Source organism: Mesocricetus auratus, unplaced genomic scaffold (assembly GCF_017639785.1).
Source record: "Mesocricetus auratus isolate SY011 unplaced genomic scaffold, BCM_Maur_2.0 Super-Scaffold_100033, whole genome shotgun sequence".
Lineage (NCBI taxonomy): Eukaryota > Metazoa > Chordata > Mammalia > Rodentia > Cricetidae > Mesocricetus > Mesocricetus auratus.
Window position 1 is genome coordinate 5,542,094 of NW_024429213.1, and position 23,908 is coordinate 5,566,001.

At 40.4% G+C, this 23,908-nt stretch overlaps 1 protein-coding gene across 2 annotated transcripts in view; it reads left to right on the forward strand.

Annotated features, from left to right (window-relative positions):
• Nucleotides 1-16,413, forward strand: part of Maob (monoamine oxidase B) — a 94,792-nt gene extending 78,379 nt beyond the window's left edge. For both annotated transcript variants that reach the window (XM_040733705.1, XM_040733706.1), the window contains exons 9-15: nt 2,446-2,542; nt 4,100-4,153; nt 7,541-7,598; nt 9,427-9,524; nt 13,120-13,231; nt 14,359-14,421; nt 15,489-16,413. In XM_040733705.1, the coding sequence (XP_040589639.1) occupies nt 2,446-2,542; nt 4,100-4,153; nt 7,541-7,598; nt 9,427-9,524; nt 13,120-13,231; nt 14,359-14,421; nt 15,489-15,641 (635 nt within the window). In that variant the 3' untranslated portion in view covers nt 15,642-16,413. The remainder of the gene's footprint in view (nt 1-2,445; nt 2,543-4,099; nt 4,154-7,540; nt 7,599-9,426; nt 9,525-13,119; nt 13,232-14,358; nt 14,422-15,488) is intronic.
• Nucleotides 16,414-23,908: the final 7,495 nt, after the last annotated feature.

Genomic DNA, 23,908 nt, shown 5'->3' on the forward strand with positions numbered 1-23,908 from the left:
AATTCGAAAGTAAGGATCTTGAAATTTCGTGTCTTGGAGTTTCATTTCTATTTCAAGAAGGAAATGTTTACTAAATTAAGATGAAATAGCTTTCCTGCCTCTTTGCATCCCTCATTTTAAATTGGATAGATTGTATCTCTGAATATTCCCTAAAATAAAACGTTCATAAGCATGAAAACAAACAAAAAAGAGTGCTGCATCCTGTGTTGTTTGAAATGCTCCTGGCATGTTGCATCTAATACCCATGCCACTAGCCACATGTGGGTACAAAACACCAAAAATGTGGCTAATGATACCAGAGAACAGTTTTGTTGCGTTTTATTGCTTTAAATGAATCACCACATCCAACGAGTATCTGCTGCTTTGGATAACATGTAAATCATTTCTTTTTCCCTCTGATCAATATCTGTTTAACTACCAAGTGAGCACCAGGAAAGAATAGCAGTTCCTGAGGCTGAGGATAAAGGTCGGGGTGGACTAAAATGGGAGAAAGACTGTGAACTCAAGACTGTGCAGAGACAATTGGGAATAGTGTCACAGTTTGGTGTGAGGATAGTGTTTCCTGTACCCACTCAGCCCTCTCTACACAAGGGTTCTGCTCCTGCACAGCAAACCAGCTACAAGTGAGGAATATTCAGAAGAGAACTATACTTGTCCTGAACATGTGCAGCCTTTTTTCTTGTGAGTTTCTAAATCATTCAGTATAAAATCTATGTGACATTTATATCCTATTAGGTATTTTTAGTAATCTCAAAATGATTAAGAGAATGTGCTTAGGTTCCCACCTTATTTATGTATGGGACTTAGACACCCAAGGATTTTGATTCTCATGGAGGTTCTTGGAGTGACTCCTTCTAGATATGGAAGGACAGACAATTGATAACTCTGCTCAGACATACCTCAGTTCCATAACTCCCCACACTGCAGGTAATCCTGCTTAGTTCTCTTATTGGATTGGCACATCCACTGAGCAAGTATTCTACCCCATGCAAAGGTCTCACCTCCAAGAACTCTGTCCCTTTGCCCTTTGAATCCAATGGCAACAGCATAATGGGGCTGAGCTTCTTCCTCCCAAGACTCAGGTCATGAATTCTAGGTAGCTGGCTAGTGGCAGGTAGATAGCATGTAGGTCAAGGAATTTAGGCTACTTTATGTTTTTTGTTTGATTGGCTAGCATCTCATTATTTTAATGTACTGTATTTTGAAAATATTCTTTCACTGCTCCTTTCATATCTTCCCTAATTCCTTACCACATATTCTTCAATATACTCTAAATAATCTCTATTTAAAATGTTTAATATAATGTGTTGCATATAATAGCTATCATACCATATATGTGTGTATACTATACATATTTGTATAAAATATATATGCATGCGTATAATGTATAAACACTATACATAACAAGAAAAAAGTTGTATATAATCAGTTAGTGCAGATATAATGAAAAATATTTTTGGTTCTTTGAGACTGGATCTCTTTATGTAGCCCTGACTTTCCTAAAACTCACGAGGTGGACAAGCTACCTAGTCTTAAATTCTTGTCTCTATCTAAAACATGCTGGGATTAAAGATGTGTACCACCATGCCTGTCCTTAAATTCTTTTTCAATAGTGAGTTTGGATTGACAGGTATAGAACCCATAGATACAAAGGTCCAGTTGTATTATGTTCCAGATGGTGATGATGAGAGTATTGTTATTCATAATGAATTGAATTTCTTACCCTAGTTGCTGTTCTTAAAAGGTCAGGTTTGAAATGGGATTCCATGGTTCATTTTAGTTTCCCATGTTATGTCTGCCCTGTGTTCTAAAAGTTGAGGGCTGCTTCCACTGGCATTAAGTGACTAGACACAGCAGCACACAGTTACTCAAGGGGCTGAAGTAAGAAAGACTACATGAGACCAGAGTTCATGACTGACTTGAAAAATGTAATGAGACCCCCACCTCTAAAAGAAAAGTTGGAAGAGGAGTGACTCATCACAAAATCACACTGGCTCATGAGGCATGCAGCCTCTTGTATTTCAGTTTCCATTGGACACTTTGATTTTGTTCTTTTTGTCCAACATAGTGTCTTACATAGTTGATCTCAAAATCACTATGTAGCTGATATTGCTGCCTCCACCTCTCAGGTGTGGGGCTCACAGGTATGTACCACCACATGCAGTTTGTGCAGTGCTGGGGAACAAACTCAACGCTCTGTGCATGCCAGGCTGGCACTCTATCAACTGCACTACAGCATCTGGGCCTGCTCTGATTTTTTCATAGAACCTTGATTACCTAGCTCTCGCGATGACATCAGTTTAATTTGCTTTCATACAACTAGAGTATAATGTGTTTCGTTTGGCCTCCGAACTCCTCAAGTTGAAAACTGTGTATTTAATTGCATTTGCTATGGGTGGAATGACAGGGTAATGGATATGTTCATTCACTTCATTATTTTCAAAGATTTCTGTGGAACCATGGTTATTGAAGGAGAGGAAGCTCCGATTGGGTACACAATGGATGACACCAAACCAGATGGCACTTATGCTGCTATAATAGGGTAAGGCACAATTATATTATTGTAGCTGTATTTGCTATCAGCAATGTGATAAATTACTATTGATTAAGGGATACAAAATTTTGTTAAAAACAATTTTTACTTGATAATACTATTCTCCAAATCCAGTGATGGAAGTGTTATTATTGCTTCATTCTAATTAATAAATATCTATATGCCAAATACCAATATCATTTAAATTTTATTATATCAATTTTCTACTTCATATTTAAAGTGTTAGTATATATATTTGGGGGCATCTTTACATGATGGACTGATGTTACTTCAGTTTTTTATTAAGAGGAGTGTTTTACTAACTAGTTCTTTTTTTTTTTTTTTGGCTTTTCGAGACAGGGTTTCTCTGTATTGTTTTGGAGGCTGTCCTGGAACTAGCTCTGTAGACCAGGCTGGCCTCGAACTCACAGAGATCCACCTGCCTCTGCCTCCCGAGTGCTGGGATTAAAGGCGTGCGCCACCAACGCCCAGCTTACTAAGTAGTTCTTATGAAGACTATGTGGGTATCCGTGCTGTTTACTATATTTTCTGTTGCTATAGCAAAGTTTTTAAGACTGGGTAACTTACGAAGAGAAGAGGGTCATTGTAGCTATTAGTTTTGGAGGTCCAGAAGCATGGAATCAATACTTACTGGACTTCTGATGAGGGCCTTGTTCTACTCTATACAAAGCAAAAAATGTGGAAGGGGTAAACATTTGTCACAAAATCGCATAACAAGAGTGGAAGCAAGGAAGCAAGCAGAGAAGCCAAACTTGTCATATAAAATAGCCCACAATCCTAAGAAGCAAAATTCACTGTCATGGAAACCATATTAATTGCTTGAATTCCTCACAATTCAAAATGTTCTGAAAAACCCTAGTACTTCTGAGTGCCGCTACATTGTGAGTGGAATTTCAACATGAGTTTGGGTGATGACTTCTCTATCTGAATCACAGTAAATGTCACTTATGTGGGTTATTGAGACTTTTCTGAGTCCCACTACAAGGAAGTGGAGGCCAGCCCCATCTTCAACTTGCCAGGGAAGATTGGCATAGCTGAGGAGTGTTTGGGGACCAGTAGTGGATACAAAGATGTATTCCTGGAGTAACAGAAAGCCAAGAAGAGAACAGGGAGGACACAGCAAGTTGTTAAACAGAAAGCAGTTGTCGAGATGAAAATGAGACAGCACCTAAAGCATGAGTGTTACAGAGGCATCATGCTTGAAACAGAACCAAGTGGCTAGGAAGCACTGACTAACTCAGACACCACCTTAAGTGAGGATTTGAGGTCCAAGCTGGTCGCCAGCCTGCTGGAGGGCAGTTCATCAGTCATCAAGTTACCCTAGTCAGAAAGCATGACCAGTCATTTACTTTTGGTTCCTTAATGCTCCAAAGCCAGAAAGTGCTCCTCAGTGTCATGAAAGCAATGTAGATATGGACACCAGGAACATTGTTAGTATATAGATGGTTTGTTCTACGCACTGCAGAGGGCATGTGTTGCTATAGAAATGAAGCTAAGATGAAACAAATTATTAAATTGGTCACTTTTTCTTGTTTGTGTTTTTAGATTTATCCTTTCTCATAAAGCTAGAAAACTGACACGCCTTACCAAAGAAGAAAGGTAACAAATGTTCTTTCCTTTTTCTCTTTCTTCTTTCCCTCTCCCCTTCCTGCCTCCCCCATCTTTGTTCCCCAGTCCTTCCTTCCTTCCTTCCTTCCTTCCATCCATCCATCCTTCCTTCCTTCCTTCCTTCATTCCCTGACAACTTCCTTGCTTTCCTCCCTCATTTCCCCTCTTCATCCCTCTCGTCTGCCTTCCTTCTTTCCTTTGCTTCCTCCCTTTCACTCTCCTCCTTCCTTCTTTCCTTGCTGCCTTCTTTTCTTTTTTAGATTGATAGGAAGACAAATTTTCAGAGCAAGAGCACACATTCAATAGAGAGTGTAGCTTTTCAAATAAATTATGTCTTTCTTTCCTCTGCCTTCTTCTCTCCTATCTTTCTTTTTTGAATATTTGCTTGCCTTTCAATGTTTATTAACTTTTAACTTCCAGAATACCTCACAATATGTGTATTGCTAATGTGATGTATCTGTTATGTTAATGTAATGGTCTTATATGTCACAATACTTATTACTTCAGAATCAAATATTTAAATTAATAGTTACCATGTTATTGTACATAGACATTATGCTAAAAAGTATGAACAGTATGCAAAAGGACATAATGAAAGCTCTGGACATGTGCTTGTGGAGGAGATAACCATGTAGGCAAATTGTTAGATTAGGTACTGCTACATAAGTGAGGCATAACAATTACAGATTATAGGTACAGAGACTAATTTCTCTAGAGGATATTTTTCTTGCAATTTACATTCCCCGCTGGAAAATATGTATATCTGCACCACAACTGACAACATATTTAATAACACAAAGCCCAAATGACTTTCCAGTGCATTCTTTCAATCTGCATCAGCTTGTTTCTCCATAACTAGTGCCACCTTGGTGCATGGCCAGAGCTGATCAAATCTGACTGGGCCACAGATTTTAAAATAACCCCATTGGAATATAAGATCCATGAAGGTTAGGAAGTGTTATCTGATTGACTCGATGCAGAATCTGCAGTGCCTTGGATGAATCTTTCCCCATTTTTGTCTTTCTGATCAAGTTCATAAATTAATCATCATATACTGTAACAACTATATCGTTTATGTAGTCAAGGCTACTCGTTTTAACAGTTTAATAAATGATCTGTCATACACACAAAAGTTATATTCCAATATAGGTTTACACTTTATCATTTTATTTGGATTTTATTTTTTAAGTATGTGTGTGTGTGTGTGTGTGTGTGTTTCTCTGTGTGTGTGTATGTGAGCGCAGGTGCCCTTGGAGGTCAGAGGTGTTGGATACCCCTAGACCTGAAGTTATCAGCAGCTACCATCTGTCCATTGTGGATGTTGGGAACTGAACATGGGTACTCCAATGAACAATGCACACTCTTAACCACTGATGCATTTCTCTAGCCCTCCAAGATACACATTTTAATTATCCATTCTCCTACTGCTTTGGAGGTTTCATAATGATAGAGGAGTGGGGTGACTTGATGCCTGGTCAAGTTGCCCTCTTATTCACTGCATAGCCTAAGCTTGCCTTTAACTCACAGTCTTCTTGACTCCTTCGCTCAAATTCTGAATTTACAGGCATGCATCCCCATGCCCATATCTAGAGTCATCTACTGTCTGAACATCTTTTAGTTTTCTGAAGAATATTTTGACATAAGAGTTAATGCCATGGAGAGTGGAGGTACTCATGAGGACTTATTCATAACCAAAGAGCTATTGCTGCCTTCTAGGGGTGGGAAAGTCTGTTTCCTTTAAGGATGTAGACTCTGGTAAATTGCCATGGTCTGGTGGCTGACCCCACACTCATGAATATATAGCTAACACAAATTGGACTTGATGAGTTATTTAAAAAGGGGATAGGGAGTAGATATGGGAGGAGTTAAGGGGAAGATTGGAGGATAGACATGATCAAAATATATGTATATATGTACAAAATTATCAAATAATTGATAAAATATGTATTTTAAAACGAAGTGAAAGCTCAACTTCATTCCTGGGCAGTCATACTTTTAAATTATCAGTCTCTTCTCCAAGGGTTTAAAATGCCCACCTTTATGAATTCTAAAATTCCTTATATACTCATTCTATTTCGGAAGTTAACTTTGTATCTTCACACCATTCTTGTGTTCATGCCGATTTATTTCAGAGAAAGAAAAAGAAATTGAGAATTTTTATTCTTTTGCTTCTAAAAGAGTTCCTATAGTTAAAACAAGATTATATTTTTAGAGAGAGATTTAGTTTTATGTATATGGGTGTTTTTCCTGAATGGATGTCTGTGCACCATATGTGTGCCATGCCTGGTTCCCGAAGCCAGAAGAGTGTGCTGGATGCCCTGGGAAGGAATTACAACCTTCTGTGAGCTGCCACATGGATGCTAAGGATTGAATTCAGGTCCTCTGGAAGAACGGCAACTCTCTTAACTCCTGAACCAACTCTCCAGTCCACAACAACACTAGTTTGTTTTAAAATTCATTGGCCAATCTCTAAATCATGCTTAATATCCCCTTGTGCATTGCTATTCTAAAAGTCATCATTGAAACTGCTATGTTTATCTATAGAAATATATCATTGGCTAGATTTATGTTAATTGATGAATTTGTTCATTCACCTTAACTGGTTAATTATAATTGTTGGCTTTCTTCCAATTCCCCCACTAGACTTAAGAGCTAGTATTTGCTGACAATTTATTTATTAGAAAGTGTTATTATGCTAGGAACCATATATTCATAGTTTTCAAATTTGAAAGTCACTTGGAAGGCTTGTGAAATGCAGATTACTATTACTTTCTTTTTTAAGGGGGGGTTTCTGGGTAGCTCTGACTGTCCTGGAACTCACTCTGCAGACCAGGTTGGCCTCGAACTCAGAGTTTGGCCTGCCTCTACCTCCCGAGTGCTGGGATTAAAGGTGTGCACCACTAACTACCTACTGCCACTTTTCCTTCTGAGTAAGAAGTCAGGTATGGAGCCTGAGGCTTGTCCTTTCTAAGTTGATCTATCCAGTGATTCACTTTGCTTTCTGTCTTAAAGATTTAGCAATAGTCTCACTATGCTCCTATTATTTTGTGAGCTCATGGCTTTAAGACATTTGATATAGGGCAAATTCCTTGTTTTTAAAAATTAAAGTGAAGCTGGATGTGGTCACATTTGCCTACAATGATGTCACATTAGAGGCCAGGGTAGAAAGATTAATTATGCCAAGCAAGCCTGGGTTACATAGCAGGACAGTATTTCAAACAAAAGAAAACAGAATGACTTAACTTGGAATGTCAAAGTGGGAACAATGGATTCGAGACTTTTATATAAGGGAATAAGTGCCTCTCACTTTTTCTTTGCCTTAATACCATTAACCTTCACATTCATCATTAAAATGCTATATTTTTTTCTGTTGTACAGACTAAAGAAACTTTGTGAGCTCTATGCAAAAGTCCTGAACTCCCAAGAAGCTTTGCAGGTAAGGCTTTTTCCCAGTCTTTTTCCAATGGGAAGGGGCCAGGTTTGTGTCAGTAGAACCCTGCAGCTCATGTTTACCCCATAGATTCATGGAAAGGTCTGTACATGTAGGGTTGATGCAGAAATGGTTCCATAAAGTGTGATTGAGCCCCGTCTGTACAGGCGATGAGGCAAGGAAGCTATGACATACTCTGGGTTTAGGTAGTGCTTCTTTTGTCCCTAAATTCAGAGCTGTTCCCTGAGCAGGCTTTTCGGTGACAGCAGTTTGTAATTCAAGTTCTCCAGCGTTGTATGAAGTAGTTGAGTGGAGAACCTTATTTACAGAGAAAAGCAACTGTTTTTGTATTTTCTAAAAGTTTTCATTTGAGGAAGTTTCTTCTAAAAAGGATATTGATGATAATTACTAATGCTGAAAAGATGTTGCATCACTGTGGCTTCAATATTTGTTGTGTGAGAGGAAGAAATTCCTTGGAGGAAGGAGAAATAAAAAGAGAAAGCCCAGTCTTTCTTCTGATTGGCTGCAAAGAGCCAAAGAACAATGCTCAGGAAGCAAGAGAGTCCTCTGATTTCAGATCACAGCATGATAACAGTGATAAGCCCAAAGGGGACTTTGTGCCATTCACTACTTAGGCAGGGCCTCACAGTTTGTAAATACGATGCCATAAATGATTGCAAAGTTAACTTCATGAGGCACTTTTAAAAAACAAAATAGGTTTTTCAAAGTCTAGTTTCAAATATTTTGCTATATCAATTTTCTCTTTTCAAAGTGATGCTTAATGACAAACTTTCTGTTTAAGTTATTCATCGTTGGTTCCTCCCACCCTGGGGAAGAATTGAACCTAGGGTGTGGCAGGCTAGGTGTGTGCTGTTAACTCAGCAATACTCCTGCCTCTATTTTTATAAGTTCAAATTTTGTAAAAATAAGCCTGTTAATGAATGGCTAACCCACATTTTCCAGACCAATGGTTGTTTTACATGTTCCCCCATCCCACCATAGTGAATACATACTATGAAAACTGATCCACTTTCAGCAACGCTCACTGCTACCAAAACATGAAACTCACCATTGTCTGTTTTTCATAGCTACACATTTTTTCACTTGATCAACCATCCTTGTCAACTATGAAATTTTAAAACTTTACCAAAACCATGAAACACAAAAATGAAAAGAAGAAACAAGAAAGTGAAAACAGAAACAGATAATTGTTGTTTATGAGCAAGAACTTAAGATACCCATGTCCAGGAATAGTGGTGCTTTTCCATAATCCCAGTACTTGAACGGTAGAGGCAGGAGAGGAGCCTCTAGAATCTTAGGCCAGCTTGCACCACATGACAAGACTTGCATGTGTGAAAAGAGAAAACTTTCTAAGGTCTGAAATCACCACAAGTTTATTACTAAAAACATTTACCTGTCCAAAGATGTCTTTAAAAACATCAGGATAATACAGCCCTATTTCAGTGTATTATCAGTCCTCTGTACATACAGGTTCTGCAAAATAATTTAAAAAATAATTGCCCCCACACTGAAGATTCAGTGTGATACGCATTTGTATGGCACTTATGTTGCATTGTGTACTATCAGTAATCTGGAGATGATTTAAGGCATACGGCAGGGTGTGCACAGGTTACATGCAAACACTACAGCGCTTTCTACAAAGGCCTTCAGTATCTCTAGGAAGCAGGGAGGCATAGAAGCACTGCCCTTCAGATTCTGAGAGAGAGCTGCAATTTGTTCTGTGCAATGAAGTCTACTAGCATGAACTCTATATACAACAGACAAAGTACCTTCCTCTACCTCTCTTTCAAGCTTTTGTTCCTCTTCCTTACAGCCAGTCCATTATGAGGAGAAGAACTGGTGTGAAGAGCAGTACTCCGGCGGCTGCTACACAACCTACTTCCCTCCTGGCATCATGACCCAGTATGGAAGGTACTGTCCAATCACTGCCCCAACTCCTACAGGGCTTGCATACATTCAAACAAGCCATGTTTAATAAATACAAGTGTGCTAAGCTGTGCCCGAAAGCCCTGCAACTAAGCTCCAACTCAGTTACCTCATTTCTTCCTAGTTTTTGCTTTCTTGTCAATACCAGAAAGAAAGAATGTTCCCAGTTTCCTTTGAAGCTCATGAATCTCACAAAGGAAGTCGCTGCACTGCACCGGTTGTGTTGTTTCCGTTCTTCATTCCTCTAGAGAAGCAAACTCAACCAGTACAACCAGAGAAAGTTGGTACATAAGGAGCACTTTAGATAGCCAGAGGGTTTGTCCAGACTGGCAGTACGGTGTCCTAATACTCAGTCTAGAATTCGGTAAGCATCCCAAAGCACCCTTCTGTGTCAGTGTGGGCATGACTCTGTAAACTCGGAATCAATTCTAGACCAGGCAGGAAAGGGCTTGACTTCCTACTCTTTTCCTACCCATCACCTATTTAGCCATTTATTGTTGGATTTTACTCTCCTTAGCATGTGGATGAGGCACATAAGATAATGTGATGATTGCCTGAGTTATTCTTTAGCAACTTTATTCTGTTTATGACTCACCCATTCAGAGTTCACACAGCACTGTGCATCCAAGTGTGAGTCACTATGCTGAGTTCAGTGCATGTGATGATGATAACAAGGTGTGAATTAATGGCCATTCCTCTGACTCTCCTAGCAACACTAAACTAAATCAGGAAAGAGAAAGAAAGGGTGTTGAGAGTGCAGCACAGAGTGTTAGTGGATGAAGTCAACTGACCAAGCTCTCCATGAGAACCAGTGCAAGAAGGGTTAACACTTGTTTAGCAGAAGATGATTATTGACTCTGGAGAGTGTAACCCTTATCTGCCTATAGATGCCAAAATAGAATCCAGAGAAAATCTGAGGGCAAAAGGATACTGCCTAATGAGCTTCTGAGTCATTAGGTAACTTTTCAGATATGCCCAGTGTAGACTAAGTCGCAAGTGATTGTTTCATTCAGTGTGTAGTAGATAAGTGCTGTCCATTTGCTGACCACTTTTTAAAATATCAATATAATACCTGCTTGCTGAGGAGCTGGAAGTGTTGGAGGCAGTGGTGGGAAGCAGAGGAAGGATAGAACTTAAAGGGAAAATACTAAAGCACCAGCTCCAGTGTTTTAGTTAAGAGGTATAAAGCTATTCCGGGACTCATGGAATTGCAATCTCACTTTACCTAGTGAAATGTGCAGTGGCCGCATGTCAGGCGGTAGGGGGCAGAAGAAGTCTCCTGGGGAATGCAGTCTAAGTCAAATGTCATGGAAACAGCCACTGTTGAGAATTCTGCAAGTTCTTATGAGGTCATGGGCAAAGCTAGGTGTAGCAAGGCTATAGGTGATAGTGATGACAGAATGACAAGGATTGGGAATAGAGAAGTGGCTCAACTTCTTGTGCAGAGGACCTGAGTTCAGTTGCCAGAGCCGACGGAGGCATCTTACAACACCCTATAACTCTAGCTTAAGGGATCTTCTAACCTCTGTGGGAACTTTCATTCACATGCACATAATTAAATTTTTAAAATCAAATAAAATGTCAAGGATCAAACTAGAAAGATCTGTAGGATCCTCTGTGTCCTGTGACATTTCAGAGGTTATAAAAATTCATCTTTTAACCACTACATTGATTTGGGTTTGAGGTTTGTTTTAAGTCCAAGGTGTAGTGTGATTTGAGGTCTGACCACTGAGTGCCGAGCTCTGTGCTCAGGCCCATAGATTATCAGGAAAATGCCTATGAGGGGTGGGGAGCATGAAGAATGCTTAAGTTATCAGGCCTGGTTCTGAATGTGAGAAGCAGGCACTGGTGATGGGATGGTAATGCCTTTCATCTTTGTCCGTTCTCATGGATGTGTGTCAGGTTTCATATCAGAAAGCAGAAACTACGGCACAACACAGCTTAAGAACATAGCTCCCAGGCCAACAAGAGACTGTTTCACAGGATTTTAATGACCCTGCAGGACCATGACACTGGGAAGATTGCAATGAGTTTTGTTGTGAGAGCCCTAGATGTATTCAACAAGTGTTCTGCTTCCAGCTAGAAGACAGAGGACAAATTGGCAGGCGAACTTTAGTAAAGAACTGAATACATGTTTCTTAAGAAATTTCTGTTATGGATATTATCAATGAAAAATGCATTGGAAGTATTATGCACTGAAACACATAATTCATGAGGAATATGCTTGGAGGTCTCCTTTATGTTACTGTCTCCTTTCCATCCTTATTCTGCAAAGGAAGACAATTTCCACACAGACATTGGACAGAGACTGTCTTCTGTTTAATCCTTGCTTTTTGCCTTTTTGCATGCGATTGTTAGATTCATTGGTTCCCTACATCTTAGTCTTCCAATTTTTTTTAAATTAAGGTTAGAAACAATCTTGTTTCACAATGTCAATCCCAGCTCCCTCTCCCTCCCCACCAGGTCCCCCAGTCCCCCACCCAATCTCCACTGCGATCCCCAGGGAGGGTGAGGCCCTCAATGGTGGATCTCCAGTAACTGTTATTTCATCCAGGGCAGGGCCTAGGCCCTTCCCCAAGAGTCCCGGCTGAGAGAACCTCCCATATTGTGGCATGGGCACTCAAAGCCTATTTGTATGCCAGGGATAAATACTACCCAAGGCCCCATAGATTACCTAGGCCTCCTCACTGACACCCACCCACATTCAGGGGGTCTGGGTCAGTCCCATGCTTTCCACACAGCCACTAATCAAGAGCTCCCCGTTATTAAGATCAACTCTTTCTGTGGGTCATACCCACAGTTTTAACTCCTTTGCTCATCAGTTCTCTCTTTCTGACACTGGATTCCAGGAGTTCAGTTCAGTGTTTATCTGTGGGTATCTGCCTCTGCTTTCATCAGTCGCTGGATGAAGGTTCTGTTTCCTAGACTCTCTGGCAGTGGGATTGTATGCTGGCACTCCCCTGATTCATGTCTAAAATCCATAAATGAGTGAGTACGTACCATGTTTCTCTTTTTGTGACTAAGTTACCTCACTCAGGATGGTTTCTTCTAGTGCCATCCATTTGCCTGCAAATTTCAAGATTCCATTGTTTTTTTTCTGCTGAATAGTACTCCATTGTGTAAATGTACTACATTTTCTCTATCCACTCCTTGTTTGAGGGGCATCTAGGTTGCTTCCACGTTCTGGCTACTACAAATAATGCTGCTATGAACATAGTGGAATAGACATCCTTGTTGTATGAATGGGCATCTTTTGGGTATATACCTAAGAGTGGAATTTCTGGGTCTTGTAGTAGACTGATTCCCATCCTCCTAAGGAATCTCCATCCTTATTTCCAAAGTGGCTGTACGAGTTGGCACTCCCACCAGCAATGAAGGAGTGTTCCCCTCTCTCCACATCCTCTCTGGCATAAACTGTCATTGGAGTTTTTTTTAGCCATTCTGACAGGAGTTATATGGTATTAACCAAGGTTTGGCCACAGCACCCCCCTACCAGTTCTCCAACTGGCAGTTCCTTCTGTTGCGAAAGGTGATTTCTGGCTGTTTGCAATGACATTTACTGCTTTGTTCTTGTTCTCAGGGTTCTACGTCAGCCAGTGGGCAGGATTTTCTTTGCAGGCACTGAGACTGCCTCACACTGGAGCGGCTACATGGAGGGAGCTGTGCAGGCTGGGGAGAGAGCAGCCAGAGAGGTAGGGCCCAGGATCATGGCCAGTGGGGGAGGAACGTAGCATCCCCCCCACACCATATTTCCCCATCTAAAGACCCAGGATACCATTATAATAACAGTTTTAAGGAAAAGGAACACCTCAAACAAAATATTGAAAATATCTATATTTTACTTGAAGTGTATGTCAGACCTCAGCTGTGCTTAAGAGGTTTTGGGAGGAAACGTGGTTCAGGGGTTAAACTTCTTACTCATTGAGAAGAACTGAGTTTAGTTCCCAGCACCCATGTCAGGAAGTTCACAACTGCCTGTAACTTCATTTCCAGGCGATACACTACCATCTTCAGAACTCAGAGACCATCTGCACATACACGTGCACAGAATTACAAATAGAATCAATCTTTAAGAATAGGGGGTCTTGCAAGTTTACTTCATTCATTACAACTGGTTATTGTTATTTGTTTATATAGGCCTTTACGGAAACACATGCTTTTTGACACATGTGGCCTGTTCTTATGAGCATATGTTTTACTCAGGTGATTCCATTTAACCCTCTGACTATAAATTGCCTGATGCTCTAAATAAAGTTGGATATTGCATGAGGAAAAAAAAAGAATAGGGGTCTGGAAAGGCGGCCCGCAGCTCAGAGCACTCACTGCTCGTGCAGAGGTGTGCCTCCTAGCACTGACATTCAGTTCTAGGGGATCAGATGCCCTCCTTTGATCGCCAAAGCTTCCTTCAGGCTCCTGGTGCACTTACATATGCTCAGCAAGCACACAAACAGACAAAACTTAAAAGCTTTCTTTTTAAATTAAAAAAAGCCATCACCATGGTCTGATGTTACAGAATCAAAAATATTTCTATTAGGATTAAAAATTCAGAATCATTCTTTTTTGGCAACACTTCTAGTCTCATTCCCATTAAGATACTTTTGCAAGTACTAAAATTTATGGTGAAGCTAATGACTGAAACCTTTTATACCATAAATAAAAGATCTTTAGGAGGCCTTTCAAAAGGTCAAGTGGATTGCTCTGCCCTTTACCTTGACGTTGTTGATGGATATCCCAAGAGGCATTCACTTGGTTCTTTTTTAAAGAATAAAAGAAAGATAGTATCTGCTTTGCTATTTGCCAAGGTAATCTTTCATTTCAGATTCTGCATGCTGTTGGGAAGATTCCAGAAGATGAAATTTGGCAGCCAGAACCAGAGTCTGTGGTCAGTTTATGTCTTTGCTCTAAGAATGATTGTTCCCACGAACACACTTGCATATGTGCACATTCCTTTTCCTAATGGTTTGATGTATGGTTATCTAAGTAAACCACATGACTTAGGGGTTACAGGGCTAGATGAACTTTGACAAATTTGTAGTGCTACATCTCTTGCAGATTAATAGGAAAATATGATTTTATCATAAGAAAATATTTCTCAGAGAGTTCTGGACATATTAAGAAATAAATGGGGGACAGAGCACAATGGCAGAATGCTTGCTTAGCATGAAAAAGATCCTGGGTTTGATCTCTAGCAAGACAAGAAACAAAGACAAGAAAGAGAGGGGAAGAAAAGACCAAAACACCAGCTCAAAATAAGAACTCAGTCACAAAAACTTCAGTGTCTGTTGATTGATCTGACTTATTGATTCTCAACAAAAGTTAAGAAAAAAGGTTATTGTCCTCTATCCAGGGGTCAAGAGGTGGAATAAAGTGGAGCACATTTAAACTCACTTCAACTACATGTCTTTTTGTAACACAACCACAGAAAGTTTTTCTAACTCATAGGAAGGATGCATAGAGTCATAGAGAATGGGGATCCAGAAAAAATCAATTGTTCTTCTGTCCTTTTAAGCCTGAAACCTTAGATAGCCCTGACATTCCAAAATTACTGTCCTTTTGCTTCTGCTAGAAACAGGATGGTGGGCTGAATGGAACATTCATTCATCCTCTTCAACAAACATTCATGATGTGCATGGGTTACTGTGGTCTGAGAATGGCAGTGCTTTCAGATGGGAAGACAGAGAATAACCCCAAAGTACAGTTCTGACAGATGATATGCTGGGAGAAAATATGGAAGGTAGAGCCACCTCAGCTTGGGGGCTGCAAAAGGAGGACTAGCAAAGTCACAGAGTGTCAGTCAGGTGAAGAAGAGGGAGTGAGACCACAAGGGAGTGTCATGTTTCATACGACAGATGTTGGAATGAGTGGGATACTCTTTAACAACTATGAAAGAAATAGTTTCTGGGATGGCATGCACAACCCTGTACTGACATAAATGTTCTCTGAACTCAGGACGTCCCTGCGAGACCCATTACCAGCACCTTCCTGGAGAGACACTTGCCTTCTGTGCCAGGCCTGCTAAAGCTGCTTGGACTGACCACCATCTTTTCAGCAACAGCTCTTGGTTTCCTGGCCCACAAAAGGGGCCTGCTCGTGCGTTTCTAAATATGGTCCTTCCACATGGGCAGTCTTCTTATTCTGTGTGGCATGAAGGCTTTGGGAAGCGGTTCTTATAACATCTCAAAAGACACAGAGAATACGGAGTGAGAAAGCACAGTGACTTGGTTTCCATTTTGGCTGCTTGGTAGCATCCCTACTGTGTTCCACCCATTTCCAACTTTTCTGCCCTCTGAGATTTTAGCACAGGCACACAGGCTTGTTCAAGCTCCTCGCTTACTCACAGCTTAACTGGCCATCACACAGTTTTTGTGTTTCAAAACCGGTGGCTTTGTGCTTTCCTTTCTTCCTGTTTGTTGTGTCCTCACCCATTCAGGTTCTTTGCAATTGTCCTTACAATCCTATCTTGTCATAACGGGAAGATATTAAATACCATCTGGAGCACATCCTTTCCTTTAGAGTTGAATAAACCAGACACAACAGAGGTGAAACTTAATCACACAAGGCCTACATTTGGGTGCCTGGAATGGAAACAAGTTGATGCTTTCCCCACCTCCCAAGATGTATTTCCCAATCATCCTCTGCCTTATTCCATAGTCACTGGTGGTTATTCCTATGTGGATTCACTCTGTATTAACTGGTATTGTGCTACTCAGTAGATATCCTTTGGTCTTGCTGTTTCGTGCAGTGTCGCCAACTGATTTTTATTTTTCTTGATAGTAGAGGTCTTATCCTTGTCATTCCTTTGTATCCTCCATTATGCTTCTATTCATAGATTAAGACACCCATAGATAATTAAAAATAAAGTTGATTCATCATATGTTTGCTGCTTTTTCTTTTTGGGCAATGATTTTCAAGATTTTGATAGGCCAGAAAATTGTTTGATAAGTCAAAAATCTGTCAAAATAATAGACACTAACCAACATAAGATGCAGAATCTATTAAAATAATTATAATACTTCATTTGACCTTTCATATTTCATATCAGGGTGGTGTTCTTTACCAGGTAAACCCATTAATTGCAAACTATAATGTCACAGTCCATTAAATCCTATATAAACTACTCTTTAAATGAGATCATCATTTTGAAGAGCTCATTCTTCTTGACTCCCAGGACGAATAAATAATACTAGAGTTTCTGATCCTACAATGGCATTCATGTGCATGGGTTTATGGGAACTTTAGAAGCTAAATGAGGAAATAAAGAACCTGTTAAGAATTTGTATCCCTTTTGGGTTTTCTAAATCCATTTAAAATATACTGCTGGGGTTAGAGTAGTTACTCAGTGGTGGGATGCTCAAGCAGCCCCAGCCCCAGGGTTTTATCCTAAGCACAGACAAATCAAAACTGATAGATGAAGGACAGAAATTGGAGTACTGAGAAAGCATTGAAATTACTGCACTTGTACTGTGCTTTGTGACTTAAACTATAGGATCATTTCTGTTTGTTTAGGAAGAATGGATAGCTAGCCCTGGATGGCTCACACCTAAATTCCCAGCACTTGGAAACATTTAAGATTCAAGACCTGCCTAGGTATAGAGAAAACCTACATTGAAATAAATAATAGAAGGCTTGGGGCATATCTCAGTTGGTAGGGTGCTTGATTAGCACACACAAACAAAGCCCTAGGGCATGTCTAATTCCAAGCACTTGAGAAATGGAAGCAGGAAAATTGGAAGTTGAGGGTGATCATTAGATGTATTGCAAGCCTGAGATGTGTAAGACACAAAGTAAAGGAGACATAATGTAAACCAAAATGGAAAATTCTCAAAAATCTAAATGTAGATCTATCATATGAGCCAGTTATATCACTCCTTATCATATGGGCAAATGACTCAACATTATAAACCACAGAAACTTTCTCAGTCATGTTCATTGCTGCTCTATTGACAATGGCTAGTATTGGAAACAATGTAAAAGTCCTCCAACTGATGAAAGAGTGTGGTAGGGGGTTAGTGTTCCCCCAGTCCTTCTCTGTGAAGTTCTAGCCAAAGCCTGAGTACACTGGTTTGAATATGCAGGAAGGCTTGGAAATATGGCAGCAAACCTTTACCCCCACCTTCTTTTAGCTGCCCAGGTTGTTATGCCTTGTCTGCGAGACCCCCCAAAAGACCATCAAAGAGCCAACTCACTGATGCAAATGCACAAGGCTTTTTTTAATAGGTTACAAGACCCGGCAGGGACCTAATCCAGCAAACTGGCACAACAGCTGCAGGAGAAGGCCCTGTGCCTCAGTTGTAGGGGGTTTATAAACACAAAAACTCCAAAGTTACACAAAGTTAAGCAATAACCATAGAGTTGAGCAAAGTTTGAGCAAGAGACATGGGATTGCATGTTGGTTAGTCATTTACCTTGGGAGGGGATTAGGGGATTTCTATTTCCTGGGCCAGGTGTGCTCACAGTCAGGCAATTATCTGCTTTTCTGAGAACAAAGAGCTGTCATTTAGATATTGACATAGCCTGGGGGTAAGTTCCTCTCTCCTGAGTCTAGACTTAGGCTACTTGTCATGCACACAGGTCAAGGGGTTAGGTTCCTCTAGCTGTCCTTTGTACTAATCAGGCAACAGTTCTGGCCTCTCAAGGGATACTGAGGTAGAAAGAAGAGGCAGGAAATGATCTGGAATAGAAATAAACAATTTCTATACTAAGAATTGACTAAACAACATAAAGATGAGAGGAAGGAGGGAGAAACTGTGGTCAGGATGTAAGATAGATAAATAAACAATAAAATGAATAAATAAAAAGAAAGAGACATGCTTCCTTGATCACAGAAGCTCCATGACTGAAGAAAAGTATCTTGAAAGAATGACTGCCTTCCTTACCTTCCCCTGGCTATCATGTTCAACTACTTGCTGCTTTGAGTTGCTGAGGACTCTTTGAAGAGCTGTGCAGAAGGTACTTCTGAAAAAAGAATTGTCTGCTGGACCAAAGAAGGGAGTATTGATTGCCCACTGCTCAAAGTCTTCCCAGTAATATTAATTTTTATGAAATTCCAGATTTGCCAATAGACCAAAATGGCCACTCAAACTGCTAATGGTAGCTTGTTCATGTGGTTGCTATAGCAACAGCTGGAATGAAAATATGGGTTGATGCAATGCTGGATTTGTCACAATGAGAGAAGCACATTTTCATTTCTTTCTTTAGCCAAAGGAGGAAGATACTGAATTTTAGAAAAACAATGTTTGTGTAGCAGTATAATGGATATTTTAGACATATACCATCCCAGTTTTGTATTGTCAAGACTGTGCAGCTGTGGTAGATTCTAAATAAGATCTAGTAGCAACGTCTTACACTAACCAAGTGTCTTGAGCAGATGTTTGCAGAAACCTGACTGACCTAGCCTTTTCATTTTGTTAGCATAGCCACTGACACCCACAGGACTTGAGTAGTTTAAGATTGGCAGGTAGCCTTACATAGTGGTTCATATCTCTCTGGCTGGTGTCCTATAACTGCTTCTTCTAGATTGAACCATTCCTAGGGGAGAGAGGGAAAGGTTCGTGAAATTCCTAAGACATTTATGAGTTTCACAAAGCTTATGAAGCTTCTTTTCTGATATGATGCAAGCTGTAAACAATTGCTAGTGGTGAGGATACTCCACAGGCAGCTGCCTGCTAGTCATGCAGGGGATTGCAGTGGTACAGCTTTCATGAAGCATCACTCATGCTGGAGAGGAACACTTTGGTGACGCAGCTGCCTGCAAGTCATTCAGGAGATTGCAGTGGCACAACTTTCATGAATTATCGCCCATGCTGGAGTGGGAAACTGGTGATGCAGCTGCCTGAAATCATCCCATGCCCCTGTAGTCCCAGTAAACTCATTGGCTCACTAAGCCTGAACTTCAGATGGAAATGCTTCTATGGTTTGTCATTGACAACCCTATCTGGAGTGAATACAAATAGTCTACCCAGGAAAATAATGCAACACTGGCCAGAGGAACATGAGCTGGTCTTTGTCAAATACTTTCTGTCATGGTGATGAAAGACATTTAGAAACAGAAGAGAGCAGCTTAGGTCACAGTAACTAAATGAAGCGTGATACTTAAGTCTGAAGAGTTGACAGTAAAGTGGCTTCTGTTTCATTTGACTTACAGAAACATCTCAACTGCAAAGGCCAATGTTCAGGACTTCATTAGATTTGACTGTACAGTATTGAGGATGCTCTATCCTACTCCGCACTCACTGCCCATGTCAATCCAGTGGAAGCGGTGTGCCTACTTGAGAGGAGTTAACCCTGTTAATAGTCATCTGTTCTCCTAAGTGACTCTTTGATATTTCAAGTCTGCTTGTCCCCAGTTACCCAATCCTTTGCTATAGCATACACTTTTGGATCTTCTTGATGGGGGGATGTTCTTCTGTATATATGTTTTTCTTATTGGTTGATGAATAGAACACTGATTGGCGGGCCTAGGAGATGAGACGAATGCTGGTGAGGAAGGCAGAGAGGCTCCATGAAGAGATGCCAAGAAGAGACTGGGAAGATATGATGCACCAGACGTTCTCTGGTAAAACAAGGCCATGTAGAAATACATAGATTAGTAGTTATGGGTTAATAATTAAGAGAGCTAGACATTAAGAAGCCCTAGTCATCAGCTAACAGTTTATAATTAATATACGCCTCTGTGTGCTTATTTGGGGGTGAAGAGTAGCAAGACAGAAACTCCAGCTACATCTTCTCTATTATCATCCTAGTCCTAGATATCTATTAAAATCCTTGTGGAATATTTGTTTAACGAGGCAAAAATGTGTTACATTTGTTTATGCTGCCTTTGTTAGCTATGGGAAGATGTGTTGCAGTTGCATTAGTTAAATAAGATTAACCTGGATTCAGAGAGGCAGGCTTGACAACTGTCTCTAAACTCGCAGGTTTTTACCCTAGCCATTGAATCTCAGTTTTATTAGAGGGAGAGACATTTAATTAGAACTACCTTCAGGGGCAACAACAGAACTATTGTCTGGGGGAACAGACTCCCCGCCTCAGCAGGCTATGGCCTCAGTGGCCAGCCACTAGTAATTTAAAGCTCAGCCACTGTGACAAGGTAAAACAACATTTTTGACTCCTCATTTAAATAAAGAAGTAAATCTTATTACCTAACTAAATAATAGACACTGCACTCCAAGGAAGTGGTAGATAATTTACTGAAGTTTGTTCTGCAAGGGTCTTTGTTATTTGTTTCCTACTAATTTGAGAAGGAGGGAAGGTATCATTGAATTGCAAATTTTCCTGGTGAGTGATCTTAATGACATTTTCCCTATGGACAGCAGAAACCAGGTTCCTGTACTCAATTAAAAGCAAAACAAAGCAGGGTCTCACTATATAGGCCAGGATGACCTTGAACTCATTATCCTTTTACCTTAGCCTCTGGTATAATGGGATTACAGGTCCACACCACTCCCAGAAGAACTGCTGCTTTCTGGTATAATGACTTTTATCATCTCTCCTGAGCCTATGTGATGAGTCACTGACAAGCCATATACCACTCAAGTTGAGTGACAGCTCAGCCTCTGTTCTCAAGTCTTAATCACACTGTCCCCTTCTCTCACCTTTATATCTCTGGTCCCTACCCATCTCTTCCTTAAGCATTCTGATTTAGTTTATTCTAGATGAAATTCTATTTCCCCTAGAGGCAAAATGCCGTGGCATTTAGCCATTGGCCTTGAGTTTGACACCTTTGCCTGTATTATCTCTAGGCTATTTCATTGCATTATAGTTTCTTTCCCCTACCCCGCTGTCAAAACCAATTCCAATGTCGGAAAGGTTCCTGGGTTATGAAAAATCCAGCCTAATGTTTTGGAGTTGTGTGTGGGCTGAGGAGACCAGGACCAATGTCTCAGAAGAAAGTAAGGGCAGATGGACAAATTGGTACTTCCCTAGACACTGGAAAGGCCAAGGCCAAAAGACAAGCAGTTCAGGGCAGGCCTGAGTTACATAGTGAGATCCTGACCCAAAAATAATAATAGAGGCTATAAAGATGTCTCAGTGTTATGCCCAGCACACAGGATCCATCCACCCCCAACACGACCACCACAGAGCCAAGAACCGATGCAAACACACAGGACCTTCATTCAGTGGCTGATGGAAGCAGAGGCAGACTCCCATGGCTAAGCACTGAGCCTTGGGCAGTAGATCAGTATTCATCCGGAGTATACACACGGACTTTGGACTCCCATCCAACAATGAGAGATGCACTCTCACCCTGAACTCTTGGGGGAGGGTCTAGGCCCTGCCCTGGATGAAATGACAGACTATGGACACCCCCATGGAGGGCCTCACCCTCCCGGGGGAAATGAGGGGATTTTGGGGGGCTGGTGGGAGGGCACGGGAGGAGGGAGGGAAAGGGAGAGGGACCTGGAATTGACATGTGAAGCAACCTTGTTTCTAATCTAAATTTAAACTTAAAAATAAATAATAATAAAAAATAACAAAAAAAGATTTAAAAAAGAACAAACTTGAGTTTAGGCCCTCCAGCAGCACTCTAATACAGCAGTGGGTGAGGCCCCAACCAATGGGGGGGTGGGCTTATAAAGGGAAAACAGCAAGCTGGGGGAGTACAAGCCTTGGTGTTTTCTAATTGCTTCGGGGGGGGGGGGGGATGCTTCCTGAGTCGAATTGCCCTGAGGTAAAGTAAGCATTTGGAAATTTCCATTAGAGCATCTGGTGACCTATTGGGACATCTGGTGACCATGATAAGATATCTGTTTCCTCAGTGTCAGGCTGATTCAGCAGGATGTGCAGGTCCTGGAGCACCTTTTAGTTGTTTGTGGTTTTTCTGGGAACTGGGTTCAGGGTCCAGTCAGCAGTTTCTCAAGATGGTGTCCAGCCTAAAATGGCGTTCATCTTGCCTGTTGGTGGCTGGTTCTCATCAGCAATTTAAGAGAGATCACTGGTCTTGTAGATGTCTAGAGTTCAGTTCACAGTACCCACATCAGCTGGCCCACAATCATCTGCAACTACAGTTCCAAGGGATTTGATACCTTCTTCTTGTCTCTGTGAACACACACACACACACACACACACACACACAAACATTTTAAAAATATATAATATGATCAAAATACATTACATGAAATTCTCAAAGAATTAATAAAATAAATTTCAAAATTAATAAAATGGCCATCTGAGTGGAGATGTCTGAGGAGACACATTGGAGTTCAGGGAAAAGGTTGAGGCTAGTGATACAGTTTGGTGAGCCATGGAACAAACTACAAAGATTGGAAGGTCTGAGAATTAAGCACAAGAAATCAAAATGCCATGAGTATTCAGTATCTACAGTTTTCCCTCTACGTCCACAGGATCTATATTCCACAAGTTAACCCAATCTCAGACCAAAAATATTTTTAAAAATTGTATCTAGGGGAACAAGGGGAACTAATTGTAGGGTGAGAATGGAGAGAATAAAGAGTATGGAGGGGAATATTCTCAACATACTATGTCTACTTGTATCAAACCTTATGCTATGTAATATCATGTACCATAACTATAGACAATGAAGAAAATGTAAATGTAATAAAGGGCAAAAGATTAAAGAAAAATAGTTCATTAAACTTACTGGACTTGGGGTAGGTTAAAGAGGAGAAAAGTAGATACTTTACAAAAACTTCAGTTTCATTTCAAAGGTTGATTTAAGATTATCCATTAAATGGCATGAGTAACTGTCAAAAAACCACTTGCTGTTTAAAATTAGGTTGCATCTGCATTTAATAGGTACAGATGTTTTTCTTGCCATTTCTTCCCAAATAGTACAGTATACTAACTGCTTACAAAGTGTGTATTGTATTGTATTATTAGTAATCTACATATGATTTTAAAGTGTGTGGGAGGATGTGGCCAAGTTATAGGCAAATAATACACCATTTTATATAAGGAACTTGAGCATCTAGGGACTCTGTGTCCCATAGGGTCCTGGAACTAGTCTTCCCTGGGTAGCCGGAGATAATTGCGATTGTTCAATTATAGACCAGTGTAACCCTTGAACAGAAATCTAAGAATTGTCACAACTTATGTACCCAGACTGAGGCGATTTGGGTGTAATCTTTCATTATAATCTCCATTTTTACAATCTTTTCAGTTTAGACATGAATAACAATTCTTTGTAGCCTTTTAAAAACATGTCTGCTATGTGTTGATACTGTTTGTGTACCTAGTTAAATAAAGTGCGGCTCTACGGATTTGCTTGTGTTCTACTTTGAGGATCTGAGCAACATTCAGTCACACATGCAAATATAGTTATCAAAAGAACAAAAAAGGAGATAGCGGATGAGTAATTGGTGTTGTGCCCAAATTCTGAACCCCCAAATCACCAAGAGGTCCATTTCGAT